At 45.1% G+C, this 18,788-nt stretch overlaps 1 protein-coding gene across 1 annotated transcript in view; it reads left to right on the top strand.

Annotated features, from left to right (window-relative positions):
• The first annotated feature begins 5,485 nt into the window (after positions 1-5,485).
• The window catches only part of LOC144262387 (vesicular inhibitory amino acid transporter-like), a 39,606-nt gene continuing 26,303 nt past the window's right edge, over positions 5,486-18,788 (top strand). The window contains exon 1 of the mRNA XM_077812148.1: positions 5,486-5,794. Within this exon, the coding sequence (XP_077668274.1) occupies positions 5,486-5,794 (309 nt within the window). The remainder of the gene's footprint in view (positions 5,795-18,788) is intronic.

Here is an 18,788-nt window from a genome sequence, read left to right as displayed (position 1 = left end):
CTGATTAACACCAGCTTCTCAGGGAGCTTCCTGTTTCCCGCTGCTTCCCTGAACCCACTTGAGGAGAAAAGGCATTCCCTGAAGTAGTAGGAGCCAGTTAGGCCCTTAAGATGCTGATATCTTCTCTCATTCAGGCCCTGCTACCAGCCTGCTTATTTGTCCCCTTCAACTGAGTGTTGAGAGCCACTATAGCTGGCACAGAACAGCAGTCATGAGTGAAAGAAGAAAATGCCCCTCTGGGGCAGCATTCAGAAAAAGCAAAAGCAAAGGAAGCTTTTCTATCCAAGGAGGAAGGAGCTGTCCTGAGATGCATAGACACAAATGTTCATGGCGAGCCTTCCAGCCCCTGTGAGGAGATGCTTGATCTTCCAGTTAGGTAGAGTGCAGGTGACCTGGCAGCTACTGCAGTATCTGTATCTCCATCTCAAATGGATGTAACCATGCACATTCCTAAAAAAGAGTGAAGATCAGGGAAGAGAGTGGTGGAGGTGCAAGAAACAGCTGCTGCTGAGTTTAGTTCCTTAAGTCTAGATGATCCAGGACTGTGGACCCACTTGAGCAGTAGCCTGAGGGACTTCCTTGTACTGCATGGGCCACAGCAAGTGAAAAACTTCATGTTCCACAAAGACAATGAAAATAGAAGTTTCCATCCAACACATTATGGCGTGAAATCCCCAATGGTGACAAACTGGAGAGGCCATGGCTTATGTACTCAAAAACCCAGAAAGCTGCATACTGCTTTTGTTACAAACTCTTCCAATCTAATGTTCCAGCCACATTGGGTTCTACAGGAACAAAGGGCTAGAAAAATCTGGCTAGAAATCCGGCATGCCATGAGAAGGCAGCAAATCACCAAAGAACATTCCATAGCTGGAAAGAGCTTGAGATGAGACTAAGGTTAAAGACCACCATAGATGATCAGCATCAAGAGAAGATTGCATCAGAGTCTCTTTACGGGCAAAATGTTCTGAAAAGGCTCATTGCCATTGTGAGAATGCTTGCTACCCAAAACCTAGCACTGTGTGGAACTTCAGATCAGCTGCATGTGCCAAATTATGGAAACTTCCTTAAAATTGTGGAGCTGATGGCTGAGTCTGATGCTGTACTCCAGGAGCATCTAAGAAGAATCACCACCCAAGAAATGTACACACACCACTACCTTGGAAAAACAATTCAGAATGAGATCATACAGTTACTGGCAACAAAAGTCAAACAGAAAATTGTGGCGGATCTGAAGTCAGCAAGATATTATTCTGTTATTCTTGACTGCACACCTGACATCAGCCTTACGGAACAAATGGCTTTAATGGTGCATTGTGTAACAACAGAACCTAGTGAAAATGTCCCTGCAATAGAGCATGAGCTGGTCCAGAGTGTGGACCTTCAGCAGGAAGCAGTTCAAATCTTTGCAACCAAGAAGACACAGAAAGCACCTCTTTGATTATTCAAACAGATAAAAATGCCAGTGTTCACTATGCAGACAAGAAAAGTTACATTTGCTGTTCAGGTGTTTGAAAGTTAAGTGTTACTTAATTTTTGAACAAGGCATTTTAAGTTGTTAGTTCTCCTTTATTGGGGTAGGTAGCAGAGCAGTACTATGAGAGGAGTAGAACAGGAAGAAGGCAGAATTGAGACCTTTCAAAGTTTTGGCCCAAGCGAGGAGGAATGGGTGGGTACCATTTGAGCTCCCTGCCTCAGGTGCCAAAATGTTGTGGGCCGGCCCTGGATAAAACACAGTATAGGATCCTGACCCAATACTTTTGCCCGGGGTCCTTAAAGAAGTTGAGAATTTGTGTGTGTCATGCCCTAAATGCTAACCAGTGGTCACCAAAGGACTCTACTAGTACCCTTTCCCTTGATGGAGATCCTCTTTGAATCAATAATAATCATTCTTATATGCCCGTGTGACTGGGTCAAGACTGCTGGCATCTCCCGCTGGTTGTTCCGAGAATTAGCTCTGTCTACCGCGGAGTGTCCTCAGCGCGTGGTGTCTTGCCCGTTGTCCATTCTGCTGCCCTGGGACCCGCGTTGCTCCCCGCTCGGCAGCATCCACTTCAGGACACTGTCCTCCGGCAGTGCCCATTACTCCAGACTCAGCCCCTTCCGGGGGGGGCGTGGGGGAGGGGGCACGGTTAACATCAGTCTTTGGGATTTGCACCTGCCTCAGTGGCCAACCACAACCCAAAGCCTAGCCCCTTAACTCAGGGGCAAGTTGCCGTCTGTATTGGCCCCTGTCTTCCATGGCCAGATGTAGTGTAAGCCAGGCCTGCCTGCTACTCTGGGTCCCGACCCAGGGACCCTCTAGCGGCAGCCTCTTTCTGACCTCCTTCGTTACCCTCTCATCCGTCTATTCTTCCCTGGGCCACTTCCTCTTTGGCCCTGTGCACCTTCTAGGCCCTTTGTAGCAGGATCTGCAGCCTGGCAGGTAACGGGGTTGGAGCTCTCTCCTGCTCCCCCGAGCCTGCCCAGCACTGCTCTGTCTTGCTAGTCAGGGAGAGACTGCCTTCTCAACTGCTAGGCAGCCTTTATATAGGACCTAGCCTGGCCCTGATTGGCTGCCTCTTTCCCTGCTCTGATTGGCTATCCCCAGGCTTTCTCTGATTGGCTGCTGGCCTGCGCAGCCTCAAAAGGCCTATTGCAGCCCTGTTCTCAGGGGGTGGGACGACCGCCCCACCACAGCCTCCTAGAGGAGAGTGCCTCTGGACACCAGCATATTCTTGTTATCATGGACTTGGTCACCCAGTAGCCGGAAGTCATACCATTCCAGACAATGAATGACAAGACTATCGCTAATGAGCTGCTGAAGGTCTTTGCCTGGGTAGAGACTCCCAAAGAGATCATGATGGACCAGGGAACAGGTTTTACAATCTGATAAGAGAGTTCTGTGGCCTACTAAAAGTCAAAGCATTATACACATCTGTAGGGCCCTACCAATTTCACAGTCCACTTTGTTCAATTTCACAGTCATAGGATTTTTAAAATCATAAATTTCATGATTTCAGCTATTTAAATCTGAAATTTCATGGTGGTGTAATTGTAGGGGTCCTGACCCAAAAAGGAGTTGTGGGGGGGGGGAGTGTCGCAAGGTTATTGTATGGAGGAGTGTGGTACTAGTGCCCTTACTTCTGTGTTGCTGCTGGCAGGACACTGCCTTCAGAGCTGGGCACCCAGCCAATAGCCACTGCTCTCTGGCTGCTGAGCGCTGAAGGCAGTGCAGAAGTAAGGGTGGCAATATTACCACCCCCCTCTAAAATAGCCTTGTGACCCTCTGCAACTTCCTTTTGGGTCAGGACCTCCAATCTGAGAAACGTTGGTCTCCCTTGTGAAATCTGTATAGTATAGGGTGAAAGCACACACAAGATCAGATTTCACGGCGGGAGACCAGCTTTCATGGTCCATGACGCATTTTTCATGTCCGTTAATTTGGCAGGGCCCTGCTCATCTGTGTACCATCCATAGACAGATGTCCAGTGGAAAGACTTAATCAGATGGTAAAGAGAATGCTCAAGAAATTCATTATCCAAGACTTAATATTGGGACCAACTACTCCTGGCCCTACTTTTCTCCATTAAGGAAGTATCACAAGCTTTGACAGGGTTTTCACCACTGCAAGTGCTATATGGGCAACCACCAAGAGGCATACTAGACATGGTGTGAGAGACATGGGAAAGCCAGGCTCCAAGAACCAAAAACCTTGTACAATATGTCTTAAAGTTACATGAGAGACTGGAAGCTATGGGACGCTATGCTAGAGGAAGGAGCACAGGTACAACAACAATTACATTATAATAAAGGGGCAAGACTATGTGTCTTCCAGTCAGGCAACAATCTCTGAATCAAAGCTTATGGTCAAGTGGCAAGACCCTTATGAGGTGGTAAATGAGATGGAACTGCAAACTATTTAATCAGACAAATGGGGGGAATGAATCACAAATTGACCATGTAAATTTGCTGAAACCAGGGAAAGCCACTTCATCATGCCATATGCTGAGGAACTGGGATCCCAAATTAGAGATTGCCTGAAAGAAAGCTCAGTGCCCCTCAGAGAGAACCTAAACCAGAAGCAAACAAAACAGGCACTCCAATCACTTTTACAAAGATATTCTCAGCCCATCATGAGAACATATCCATGGGCCACAATCACATTAATATGGAACCCAGTAAAGTAATACAGAAGAGCTCCAACCAATCCCCCCAAAACTGAGGAGGGTTATCAAGAAAGAGCTCAAGGTCATGTCAGAACTCGGGATATCCCAAAGTGACTGGAGAAGTCCTACTCTGCTGGTTCCAAAGTCAGATGACTCACTACATTTCTGTATAGACTTCAGAAAGGTGAACAGTTTCAGAAATGATATCTACCCCCTGCCTTGGGTGGATGAACTCAGACTGGCTGGGAGAAGCCCAATATATCACCACTCTGGATTTAACAAAGGGATACTGGCAGATTCCCTTAACACCAGACTCTCAGGAGAAGATTGCTTTTCTATGCAGAAAAGGGGCAGAGATGACACTAAAAACTAGTGAATCCTGAAACTACACTCCCTCTCTTTTCCTTCCTTGCACAAATCCCAGGTGCCTCTCCATGAAAGTAAGGGAAACAAAATAGATACCGTTTCTATGGTCTTATGGTGTGTAAAGACTAATGTATCTTTATTTATAGCCCTGGAACGAACAGACAGAGCTAAACAGCATTAAAAAATGCTCCTCTCTCTCCTCAGAAAAATACTATGAAATAGAAATGGTTATAAATATGCTAGAAGTTTTAAACTTTGAGCTTATGTTTTTAAAACATTTTTAAAGTTCTACTGACCTCTGTAGACAATAAATAAGAGCAGGAAATTCTCACATCTGGAGAAGTAGATAGTTATTTATATTTGCCCCCATTCTCTAGTTAATTTTGAATAAACTATTCTTTTTAAAGTTGTTGTGATGTTATAACTCTACATATGAATGATATAATTTGGTCTAAATATGATGGGACTACTTAGCTCATGGACAATGTAATAAACCTTAATTTAACCCAACAGTAGCCTGCTCTATTAACTTCTATATATATTACATTCATTTGGTTTATATCAGTCAGTCAATGCTGCTTTTTAATGCCGTAATTTTTTTTTTGAGGAATATTTACTTGTATTGAAAAACATGTTTGCATAATTTCCAGGAACAGATTCTTGCAACCACTTGTAGCTTCTTCACGAGTGACTGATCTATGTACTTACCATAAGTAAAAGGATTTGAATTGTAAATTTCAGCTTGCAGGCTACTAAACCTCATTGACTCTGAGCAGCACCTTGAAGACCCTGGGGATGTTCCTTTAGTTTGCCATTTGAAACTGACACAAATAGAAGACTGAAGGCCAACAGACCTCATAAATCATAGCTTCAGTGTCAATGCTAATTAACAAAGGGACTAACAACACACAACTACTGCAAAAAATAAAGACAGCCAGGAAAAGATTTTATTTTAATAGCTGGTATTCAGGATGGCTTACCTGAAGCAGACTCTTTCATCTCTTCCCCATCGCGTTAGGGGTACACAGTCCCTATTTTTCAGGCTGGTGAAATGGGAAGGTTGCCTAGATGCTGAAGAAGAAAATGTGAATTTTGCCAGAAGGGATGAGCTTAACCGGACCCACAGCGAGGAAAAGGAGGAACAAGATGCTACCAAGACCCTTGAGTTTAATGTCTCCCACCAGGATCCAGGATATCAATCCAAGGCTCACATGCAAGGTGCCCAGATCAAACTGATCACCACTTGGGAAGCTGGATGGAATGTTACCAATGCCATACAGGTAAAATGCTTACCTATTTACATTAATCATCATTTTAAACACTTACTCTGTTTTGTTTTAACTATATCATTTCACAACACTCGGAAGGTTTTTGATTTCATCTCAGATGGTAGATTAATTTATTACTGACATATTTCAACGTTTTTACATGAAACTTACACTTTAAAAACAGGGAACAAAGGTCAAAAGGGAGTCCAGGGAGAGGTAGGGACATTCTCAAAAGAGAGAAAGATTCTGAAAATAATTAAACAAAGTGAAAATAAAGAGATGCTAACTGCCTCTTTAGGTTTGGAATTGCCTTTCCATGTGTACATTTGTATTCTGAGAAAATCACCAAGTTAAAGAAGGTGGAGATAAATCTGAAATACAATATGTAAACATCTCACAAAACCAGAGACAATGTATTTAAGACCAGTTTCATGCCAGGTCTAATTTAACTGATGACTATGAATTTGGACCAAAGAGAGTAATAATAAAATAACACTTTTTATTAGACATCAGATTTAAACTTGGTTCCATAATTTTCTTGATGGAAAAAGTGTTTTTTCATATCCATAAATTTAGCTTAACATTGTTTTTAAAACTGATTTTTCCCTCCCCCTACTTTTCATTTGAGACATCACACAATAAGAAGAAACAAATATCTAAAGACATACTTCACATTTAGCATTGTTTATATACTAATCAGTAGCTCACTTGCAAATTTTCATGACACCCTAAATATGAAAAAAAAGTTCTTCCACTGTTGTTTGAGACTTTGATAACTTTAATGGACATTTGCTTGTTCATCTTCTTCTAACCCCCCAATCTTGTTGGGGGGAAAAAAAACCCTAAACATTGTCTATGTCTCAATAAAGTTTCCAAGCTATATCTAATGTAAAATGAATAAAAATACAATAAAATTTAAGTCAAAGTTACGTATCATTCTCTAAATGTGTTTAACTATGAACATAGACATACAAACATAATACAACAATGCAAACACATTTTAGTGACAAGTCAGTTCTGCAGCCTCTCAGCATGGTCTATCAGCACAATGGGCTGGGGGTGAAATCCTGGCCCCAGCACAGTCAATGGGAGTTTTGCCATTGACTTTAATTAAATCATTTCACTTTGGAGAGCAAGGGACTTTGTTTCTAGACCCAGTTTTATCAATGCCTTGTTGTGTGACCTTTGGCAAGTCACTTAACCTCTCTTTGCCATTGTTTCGCCATCTGAAAAATATAGGTAATAATACCAGTCGCTCAAAGTTGTTTACGACTCCTGGATCTATTTAAATACAATATTATATTACTTATTATTATAGATTCCAATATAGAACTAGATATTTAGCAATACAGTAGCAATACTACTTACACCTGGCAGATTATTAAAAGATTTTTTAAAAAAGGACAAAGTAGCTAATCAGTTCAGGAAGAAGGGCTTCATTCACAGTCTGTCTACACTGCAGTAAAATTACCTGTGGCTGGCCCGGGTCAACTCATTCAGGCTGGCGGATGGTGGGCTGGGGTAGGAGGGCGGTTTGGGCTGCAAGGCGATAAAATTGCAGTGTAGACATTGAGGCTTGGGCTGGTGCCCAGCTCTGAGACCCCATGAGGCAGGAAAGTCCCAGATCCGGGTTCCAGCAGAAGTCTGAACATCTATATTGCAATTTTATAACCCCACGGCCCAAGCTCCACAAGTCCGAGTCAGCTGACCCAGGTGAGCTGTGGGTGTTTTGTTGCCGTGTACACATACCCTTAGTGTCTACAGCTTTGAACCCTGCTACTTAGTCTTGCTTGGTCCAGTATTTTAAAACAGAACACAACAGCAACAGGGGGCAAGCTACAGTTCTGCTGTGTTTTGTTTATGGGGGAGTATGAAGGTTGCAAAGTGGGAAATTATGATTTATTTACTAATACAGTTGGAGTTTTCTAATGGATATATTGTATGTGGGTGAGTGCACCAGAGCAGGTGTGCAATACATTTTGTGTTTTTTGTTCTTGAACTTCTCTGAAGTATGGGGAAAAAAAACCTTTATGTTTGGTTCGGGAAATTCTATAAAATAGGTATCTAAGGCAGAAAAAAAAATCTTGAGTTGACACAGATCACTGAACATATAAGAATTTGAGGGAATTTCTATGCAAACCTCACAAGAGAAAAATCAGGAGTTATGAATAGAATGATTAAAGCAACCAGAATGCTCTTGACAGGTGGAAACAAGCTCTGTTAAAATGGGAATGACAGTTGTTTTTGCCTTACCCAGAGGAAAGGGCAACAGTGTTTTGCATGGCAATTAGAGATAAATGTTTAAGTTGAATTTGAAAACACTCTAAACAGTTATTTCAGTGCACACAATTAATCCACAAATGAAATTATCTTATAATCTGGAAATATTTTAAGGGTAGGTAACTTTTTGGTCATTATGACATTCAGTAAAGAGGCCTTTTTTAGATTGTCTGCTTATTAAATAATACTTATTTGCTTTGGAAATGTTTAAGTTTTTTTCCTTCAACTGAAGAATGTGAAATTTTGATGACAGCATTGTTTATGTAAATGGTTGTTTCAGACATTTAAAGTTTCCAAGGAAACATGTTTCATATTCTTCCACTGAACATGCAAATGAAAACCTGTGTGCAGTTAAAACTACCTTTAAGAAGAGACATAACCCAAAATTACAAGATAAAGGGATGAAGAAAAGTATACTCTGGCAGATTCGTTCAAGTTACCCTTCTAGTTAGCAATAAAGGGGCAAAATTTTACACTGGTTTTCACAGTAGTCTAGATTCTAACAATATCGTAGTGCCAAAGGGGTCTTTACATATCAACCACATGAAAGAGGAGTGTAGTCAGATGAGATGACATGGCCAGCCAAAGAAAAAGAATGTCAAAATAAAAATCCCACTAAGCCTACTGTGTCCTGAAGTAGTGCAAGCGGCCAGAAAACAGCTATTAGGAAGATGTAAAATAAAGTATTCCATCACTACTTTAACTTATAACCCAACTGAGATGGACTTCCCCAGAACTCTCAGAAGCAAACACAAAGCTCAGGGTTGCAGAAAACTCATCTGTCCTACCAAACAGTTTCAAAGTGCTTTCAATAGTATGAACCTCACTACTTTTTACATTTAAAATATAGTTGGGAGGGGTTCCCCCTCGGGGGCCACCTAGAACTGGGGTATCACTGAGCCATCTGACCCACCAGCCTGGGCTCCCTCTCACACGGTGTTGCCGTACAAGTTGCAAAGCCCTCCAAGCTTGCACTTTCACCAGCATTCACACAGGTAGGGACACACCCAGCTGAAGTCACATGCAGGCTCTCTAACCACCTGCCTCCCAGCCTAGGACCAATGTTCCCTCTAATTTTTCCCACCCATGCACAGAATGAATTTTGTTATGTGCACCAATACGGAGGTGATGTGTGACACTTCACCTCCGTATTGGTGCACATAACAAAATTCATGTGGTGAGGTGGGGCTGAGGGGTTTGGAGTGTGGGAGGAGGCTCAGGGCTGGGGCAGAGGGTTGGGGTGCAGGGGGAGTGAGGTCGCCAGCAGGGGGTGCTGGCTCTGGGGTGGGGCTGGGGATGAGGGACTCAGGGCTGGGGCAGAGGGCTGGGGTTCGGGAGGGGTGAGGGCACCATCTGGAGGTGTGGGCTCTGGGGTGGGGCTGAGGGGCTTGGGGTACAGTGGGGCTCCCTGGGGCTATGGTGGGAAGAGAGGACTCCCCACAGATCTCTCTCCTCACAGCAGCACCTGGGCTGCAGGGGAAGGGCACCTGTTCCCAAGCCGTGGAAGGTTTGGGGCTGCGACAGGTTTGGGGCTGGGGGAGGGGAGCCATGGCAGGTCCAGGGCTTGGGGAGAGGCATCTCTTCCCTCCAGAGCCCTGAACGCCTGCATGGTGCTTTATAGGCAGCTGGGTAGCCATGCAGCTTAGAGGGAATTTAGCCTAGGACCCCAGAGCAGTACCATCCTGCCTTGGTCAAATCTGGCCAGTATATGGGTTTAAACCCAGTCTGCCTCTCCCTCAATGTGAAGAGGACCACGCACACTAGTGGTAACCAAGCTGAGATTTTCCCTAGACATCTTAATCAAACGCACAGTGGTTTGGATTAAAACAAAATAAGTTTATTAACTTCAAACAGATAGATTTTATGTGATTATAAGTAATAGCGAACAGATCAAAGCAGATTACCTAGTAAATAAACAAAACCGCAAACTGAGCGCAACTTACTAGATAGGTAGGATGTGAATTAGCAAATCTCACCCTGAGTGATAAACAGTCTGGCAGATTCTTAAGGCAGAAGCCACCTTGGCTTTGCAGCTTGGGTTTCCCAGGTTTTCCATACACAGGTCCCTTTAACCTGGGACCATCACTTCCCCCTGTTCAGTCTTTATTCCTCAGGTGTTTCCAGGTGTGTTGTTGTAGGGAGAGTGAGGTCCCCTTATGCTGCCCTTTTCCTCCTTTTATATTTTCTTCCCAGTTGCTGGAAAGCTCTTTTGCTGTGACCTGGATCAAACAGTTCCCATTGTGTAGTGCTATCTCTGAGAGGTTTCTGTTGTATACAGTTCCTGGCATAATCCTTGGCTTGTGTGCATTTCCTCAGTAAGCCATTAACATTGTTTGGTCTTTTTACTGTTGTACCTGAAAGGCTGCTTGTGGGTATTTTCAACCTCACAACATGTATCAGTAACACATACATAGCCAAACTTAATAACTTCACATACAATGATAGCACATACAATCTAACAAGTTATTACTGTCTAGCAGATCAAGACTTTTAGAATGATACCTCACAAGGCATACTTCGTACAAAACATATCCTAATTACATGAGAGTGGTGACTATTGGGGTGCCTGTGTGTCACAATAGTGTAATGTATAAATATTAAATTACTGAAAATATATTAATCATATATTCATAGCCAGAGCCTTACTACTTTCAAAATTAGCATAACTTCATTGACTTCAATGGATCTATGCTGATTGACAGCAGCTGAGGACTTTATTCTATATGTTTTGTAAAATGTATTGATAATATTATATACTTGTCTCATATACCAATACATTTTCAATAGTTCCATTATTAGATTTTATTACATTTGTGAATAATGATACCATAGTCAGAGTATCAATTTTATATTTTTATATCTGGTTTATGTACGCATTTGAACTTGTGGCTATAAATCAGGGGTTCTCAAATTGGGGGGCATGACCCCTCAGAGGGTTGTGAGGTTATTATATGGGGGGTCTTAAGCTGTCAGCCTCCACCCCAAACCCCACTTTGCCTCCAGCATTTATAATAGTGTTAAATATAAAAAGGTGTTTTTAATTTATATGGGGGGTTGCACTCAGGTGCTTGCTGTCTGAAAGGGGTCACCAGTACAAAAGTTTGAGAACTGCTGCTATATATGATTCATACAGTTACAACATATCTGGCATACTATATTTTATACATCACAAAAGGAATCCAGGTATCCAATTTTAATATTTAATGTTTTCATTGATGAGAATATAGTTTCCATATAGGGGTCTATGATGATAAATTTTTATCTGTGACCCTTTATGGTGTTCACCTGAGTAGATATGATCGTTGATATTTCTCTTTCTTCCATGGTTTCAGCTGCCTTCATCACGCTAGCGATAAGGATAAATCCTTAGAGACACTGAACTCCACAAATGGAATATGTAAGGGACCTGCACCTCCAAGGACCAGGGATCAGGTTTGCACAGACATGCAGGCTCACTAGGGTTGCCAGGTGTCCGGTTTTCAACTGGAACACCTAGTCAAAAAGTGACCCTGGCAGCTCCAGTCAGTACCAGTGACCGGGGTGTTAAAAGTCCAATTGGCGCGGGGCTGGCAGGCTCCCTACCCAGCTCTGCGCGGCTCCTGGGAAGCAACCATCATGTCCCTCCTGCTCGTAGGCATAGGGGGCTCTATGCACTGCCCCCACCCCAAGCGCCGGCTCTGCAACTCCCATTGACCAGGAACCACGCCCAGTAAGCACCACCCAGAGCCTGCGCCACTCACCCCCTCCTGCACTCCAACCCCCTGACCCATTCCTGAGCCCCCTCCTGCATCCCAAAACCCTCATTCCTAGCCCCACCCCAGAGCCCGCACCCCAAATCCGGAGCCCTCACCCCCCATGCCCTAATCCCCTGCACCAGTCCTGAGCCCCCTCCCCACCCTGAACACCTCATTTCTGGCCCCACCCAGGAGCCTGCACCTCCAACCCAGAACCTGTACCCCCTCCCACACCCCAACCCCTTGCCTCAGCCCAGAGCCCCCTCCCACACTCCAAACCCCTCATCCCCAGCCCCACCCCAGGCCCACCTCCAACCAGAGCCCTCACCCCCTCCCACACCTCAACCCCCTGCCCCAGCCCGGTGAAAATGAGCAAGTGAGTGAGGGTGGGGAGGAGCAAGTGACGGAGAGAGGGCGGATGGAGTCAGTGGAGAGCAGGGAAGAAATGGGGAAGGGGCGAGGCCTCCGGGAGGGGGCGGGGCAAGGGTGTTCAGTTTTCTGCAATTAAGAAAGTTGGCACCCCTAAAGCCCACTGGATCCCCGTCTGCATTTTTAGCTGCCTTTTAAATCTGTCCCCAGGTCCTTAATTGCACCACAGAATCCCAACATGGATTTTCACCCTTAAATTCAAGTAGCTTACACACCTGGGTTTAATTTATACCACTTAGAATGCCACCTTAGAGCTTGGCCCAAATTATTCATTTTCCATATTCAAAGTTCAAGAACAAGGGCCCACTCCAGTATTTCTGACCAGAGCAGTAAGTTAAGCCACTTCAGTGTTTTGGGCTGCACACTGAAGTTAGAGTAAGTCATACTCTGAAAGAATTTATAGAAGCCTGGGCAACAAAGATACAACAGCATTTCCCAGCATGGGCTAGTTTTGAGAATTCAAATGTAGAGGCCTGCTGCTGATAGAAACAACCAGCTTTCCTAGAGTCTGATCCAGAAGCAGCCAATCAACAAACGTTGGCTATGGCTATGTCTACACAGGAACGTAAGCCGAGAGTTAGTGGGACTCAAGTCAGCTCATCTGTGCCAGGAAACCCTGAGCATGAGTGTCTACATTTCATTTTAATCATCAGTTAAGAATTTTCTGACCCATGCTCAAACCTAGGGCTCTGGCATCCACATTGCAGTGTGCAGATCTAAGTCAAAGTAAATATATCCCAAAATGCCTAGCTCCCTCCCACTCCCCAAGGGTGACCAACCATCCCTAATAGGGTGGAACATTTCAAGTCCTGGTCCTGGGCTGAATGACTCTGGGACAACATTTGTCCCAGTTTCCCTCTGGCGCTGCTCCACACCTGTCCGAGGCTCAGGGGCAGCGCCAGCCTTTTCCCGTTGGGAGGGGCTGAGATGGGCCTTAGCCCCCCTCACCATGAGACCCTACGCCATTCTTTCTTCTTCCCCCCAAGGCCTGTCCCTGGCCAGGCCAGAAGCCGGAGCCAGGCAGTAGTAAGAACCACCCAGAGACCCCTGGACGTGCTGAGCTGGGAACTCTGCCACTGCCCCTCCCTGTCCCTTGCTCCCAGACCCCACTTACTCTCCTTGGGGCTGCCTGTGCAGGGGTGTCCAGGCTGCATGCGCTGCGAGGGCGGCGACTGCATGCAGCCTCCCACCTGGCAACTTCGCTTCTTGCTCTGGGCAAGCTCCATGCATCAGCAAAGTAGAGCCGAAGCCACTAGTGGAACAGGAGCAGGCAGAGGGAGGGCACTTGGCCAGACAGTAATGGCACTTCTAGCCATGGTGATGGATGCCTGCTGCACTGCTTCTCTGCCACCCGGAACTCTGGGATACATCTGGCGGAATTCTGGGACCAGAGTCAAGCCGGGGCCACACACACACACAGGAAACCAATAACCTAGGTCTCAGTTTAACACGAGTTCCTACCCTCGAACCCTGCAGGATCCTGGGACCTTGGGTCTGAGCCCTAGATTAGCAAATTTGCAGTGTGGATGCAAGGGGGGTTTGGCTTGAGCCTGGGCTCAGACCTGCAGGGCTGTGCACTGCACTGCTGCCTACACATACCCTGTGTGGAAGACTGTGTGACTGTTTTTCAGCTGCCCATCACATCAGGGATCTGGATGATTGAGGCTGAGAAAGAAAGCAATTGTATTAGCTGGTGTAACTGTTAGAAGTACAGAACCTTTAGGATGTGACACATCAGTGCTCTGCAGCTCCTATCAGTTTTGCCAACATAAAGGCATCATAAAGTAAGCTGTAAGTATTCCACAAAAAATTCCCCCAACATAGAGGCAGTTCCTGGTAACTGAGGTGGGTTTAGATAGCTCTATGCCACTCTACAGATGCCACCAGTTCGAGGGGCATGAGTATTGTTAGGGGAAGGAGTTTTGCCAGGGTATTCCAATGCTATGGCTATTTCCAGCCACTAGAATCACCCATAAAAGCCACAATGCAGTCCTCAGGATTGTGCTACCCTGTACCATAGGCCAACTCCACTATATTCTAATATGCAAATAGGAAAGTTACATAACCCCTCCCCACACAGAAACTCCAATTATGTCCAGGGTTTGGCTTAAACCTAACCATTCCATGGGTAACTCAAATTGTTTTGGCTATGTAGTTTAAGTCAGGTTTCAGAGTAACAGCCGTGTTAGTCTGTATTCGCAAAAAGAAAAGGAGTACTTGTGGCACCTTAGAGACTAACCAATTTATCTGAGCATAAGCTTTCGTGAGCATGAGCTCACTTCATCGGATGCATACCGTGGAAACTGCAGCAGACTTTATATACACACAGAGAATATGAAACAATACCTCCTCCCACCCCACTGTCCTGCTGGTAATAGCTTATCTAAAGTGATCATCAAGTTGGGCCATTTCCAGCACAAATCCAGGTTTTCTCACCCTCCACCCCCGCACACACAAATTCACTCTCCTGCTGGTAATAGCCCATCCAAAGTGACAACTCTCTACACAATGTGCATGATAATCAAGTTGAGCCATTTCCTGCACAAATCCAGGTTCTCTCACCCCCGCACAGCAGACTGGACTTCTACATAGAGTGCTTCCGCCAACGTGCACAGGCTGAAATTGTGGAAAAGCAGCATCACTTGCCCCATAATCTCAGCCATGCGGAACGCAATGCCATCCACAGCCTCAGAAACAACTCTGACATCATAATCAAAAAGGCTGACAAAGGAGGTGCTGTTGTCATCATGAATAGGTCGGAATATGAACAAGAGGCTGCTCGGCAGCTCTCCAACACGAGTTTCTACAAGCCATTACCCTATGATCCCACTGAGAGTTACCAAAAGCAGCTACAGCATTTGCTCAAGAAACTTCCTGAAAAAGCACAAGATCAAATCCACACAGACACACCCCTGGAACCCCGACCTGGGATATTCTATCTACTACCCAAGATCCATAAACCTGGAAATCCTGGGCGCCCCATCATCTCAGGCATTGGCACCCTGACAGCAGGATTGTCTGGCTATGTAGACTCCCTCCTCAGGCCCTACGCTACCAGCACTCCCAGCTATCTTCGAGACACCACTGACTTCCTGAGGAAACTTCAATCCATCGGTGATCTTCCTGATAACATCATCCTGGCCACTATGGATGTAGAAGCCCTCTACACCAACATTCCACACAAAGATGGACTACAAGCCGTCAAGAACACTATCCCCGATAATGTCACGGCTAACCTGGTGGCTGAACTTTGTGACTTTGTCCTTACCCATAACTATTTTACATTTGGGGACAATGTATACCTTCAGATCAGCGGCACTGCTATGGGTACCCACATGGCCCCACAGTATGCCAACATTTTTATGGCTGATTTAGAACAACGCTTCCTCAGCTCTCGTCCCCTAAAGCCCCTACTCTACTTGCGCTATATTGATGACATCTTCATCATCTGGACCCATGGAAAAGAAGCCCTTGAGGAATTCCACCATGATTTCAACAACTTCCATCCCACCATCAACCTCAGCCTGGTCCAGTCCACACAAGAGATCCACTTCCTGGACACTACAGTGCTAATAAACAATGGTCACATAAACACCACCCTATATCGGAAACCTACTGAACGCTATTCCTACCTACATGCCTCCACCTTTCACCCTGACCACACCACACGATCCATCGTCTACAGCCAAGCTCTGCGATACAACCGCATTTGCTCCAACCCCTCAGACAGAGACAAACACCTACAAGATCTCTGTCAAGCTTTCTTACAACTACAATAGCCACCTGCGGAAGTAAAGAAACAGATTGATAGAGCCAGAAGAGTTCCCAGAAGTCACCTACTACAGAACAGGCCTAACAAAGAAAATAACAGAACGCCACTAGCCGTCACCTTCAGCCCCCAACTAAAACCCCTCCAACGCATTATTAAGGATCTACAACCTATCCTAAAGGATGACCCAACACTCTCACAAATCTTGGGAGACAGGCCAGTCCTTGCCTACAGACAGCCCCGCAACCTGAAGCAAATACTCACCAACAACCACATGCCACACAACAGAACCACTAACCCAGGAACTTATCCTTGCAACAAAGCCCGTTGCCAACTGTGCCCACATATCTATTCAGGGGACACCATCACAGGGTCTAATAACATCAGCCACACTATCAGAGGCTCGTTCACCTGCACATCCACCAATGTGATATATGCCATCATGTGCCAGCAATGCCCCTCTGCCATTTACATTGGTCAAACTGGACAGTCTCTACGTAAAAGAATAAATGGACACAAATCAGATGTCAAGAATTATAACATTCATAAACCAGTCGGAGAACACTTCAATCTCTCTGGTCACGCAATCACAGACATGAAGGTCGCTATCTTAAAACAAAAAAACTTCAAATCCAGACTCCAGCGAGAAACTGCTGAATTGGAATTCATTTGCAAATTGGATACTATTAATTTAGGCTTAAATAGAGACTGGGAGTGGCTAAGTCATTATGCAAGGTAGCCTATTTCCCCTTGTTTTTTCCTAACCCCCCACCCCCAGATGTTCTGGTTTAACTTGGATTTAAACTTGGAGAGTGGTCAGTTTGGATGAGCTATTGCCAGCAGGAGAGTGAGTTTGTGTGTGTGTGTGTGTCCCTGGGAAGAAAAAAAAAAAAGGGGGGGGGTGAGAAAGCCTGGATTTGTGCTGGACATGGCCCACCTTGATTACCATGCACATTGTAGGGAGAGTGGTCACTTTGGATGAGCTATTACCAGCAGGAGAGTGAGTTTGTGTGTGTGTTTTTTGGAGGGGGGTGAGGGGGTGAGAGAACCTGGATTTGTGCAGGAAATGGCCCAACTTGATTATCATGCACATTGTGTAGAGAGTTGTCACTTTGGATGGGCTATTACCAGCAGGAGAGTGAATTTGTGTGTGGGGGGTGGAGGGTGAGAAAACCTGGATTTGTGCTGGAAATGGCCCAACTTGATGATCACTTTAGATAAGCTATTACCAGCAGGACAGTGGGGTGGGAGGAGGTATTGTTTCATATTCTCTGTGTGTATATAAAGTCTGCTGCAGTTTCCACGGTATGCATCCGATGAAGTGAGCTGTAGCTCACGAAAGCTCATGCTCAAATAAATTGGTTAGTCTCTAAGGTGCCACAAGTACTCCTTTTCTTTTTAGTTTAAGTCAGTTATCAGAGGTCTGAGAAGTATTGAATACAAATACATTGAATTTAAAATGCAGGCTCAGTCTTAAATTTGAATGTCTTGATTATTGTTGATTTAAGACGGAGCCTTTATTTTTAATATATTTTTATGTGAGTAAAACTATCTAATGTTACATCTTTTTGATAGCAGTAACTGGAAGCAGTGTCATGACGAGGGGCCTGTTGGTGTTTCCAGCAGAAATACCATCTTTATAACATTCTTTCTTCTTAGTGTATGTGCAATGTGCCTCATAGAATCATAGAATCATAGAATATCAGGGTTGGAAGGGACCCCTGAAGGTCATCTAGTCCAACCCCCTGCTCGAAGCAGGACCAATTCCCAGTTAAATCATCCCAGCCAGGGCTTTGTCAAGCCTGACCTTAAAAACCTCTAAGGAAGGAGATTCTACCACCTCCCTAGGTAACGCATTCCAGTGTTTCACCACCCTCATAGTGAAAAAGTTTTTCCCAATATCCAATCTAAACCTCCCCCACTGCAACTTGAGACCATTACTCCTCGTTCTGTCATCTGCTACCATTGAGAACAGTCTAGAGCCATCCTCTTTGGAACCCCCTTTCAGGTAGTTGAAAGCAGCTATCAAATCCCCCCTCATTCTTCTCTTCTGCAGGCTAAACAATCCCAGCTCCCTCAGCCTCTCCTCATAAGTCATGTGTTGTAGACCCCTAATCATTTTTGTTGCCCTTCGCTGGACTCTCTCCAACTTATCCACATCCTTCTTGTAGTGTGGGGCCCAAAACTGGACACAGTACTCCAGATGAGGCCTCACCAATGTCGAATAGAGGGGAACGATCACGTCCCTCGATCTGCTCGCTATGCCCCTACTTATACATCCCAAAATGCCATTGGCCTTCTTGGCAACAAGGGCACACTGCTGACTCATATCCAGCTTCTCGTCCACTGTCACCCCTAGGTCCTTTTCCGCAGAACTGCTGCCTAGCCATTCGGTCCCTAGTCTGTAGCGGTGCATTGGATTCTTCCATCCTAAGTGCAGGACCCTGCACTTATCCTTATTGAACCTCATCAGATTTCTTTTGGCCCAATCCTCCAATTTGTCTAGGTCCTTCTGTATCCTATCCCTCCCCTCCAGCGTATCTACCACTCCTCCCAGTTTAGTATCATCCGCAAATTTGCTGAGAGTGCAATCCACACCATCCTCCAGATCATTTATGAAGATATTGAACAAAACCGGCCCCAGGACCGACCCTTGGGGCACTCCACTTGATACCGGCTGCCAACTAGACATGGAGCCATTGATCACTACCCGTTGAGCCTGACAATCTAGCCAGCTTTCTACCCACCTTATAGTGCATTCGTCCAGCCCATACTTCCTTAACTTGCTGACAAG

Source organism: Eretmochelys imbricata, chromosome 3, assembly GCF_965152235.1.
Source record: "Eretmochelys imbricata isolate rEreImb1 chromosome 3, rEreImb1.hap1, whole genome shotgun sequence".
Taxonomy (NCBI): Eukaryota; Metazoa; Chordata; order Testudines; family Cheloniidae; genus Eretmochelys; species Eretmochelys imbricata.
The sequence above is the reverse complement of the archived record's forward strand: the minus strand, read 5'-3'. Positions and strand labels throughout refer to the sequence as shown.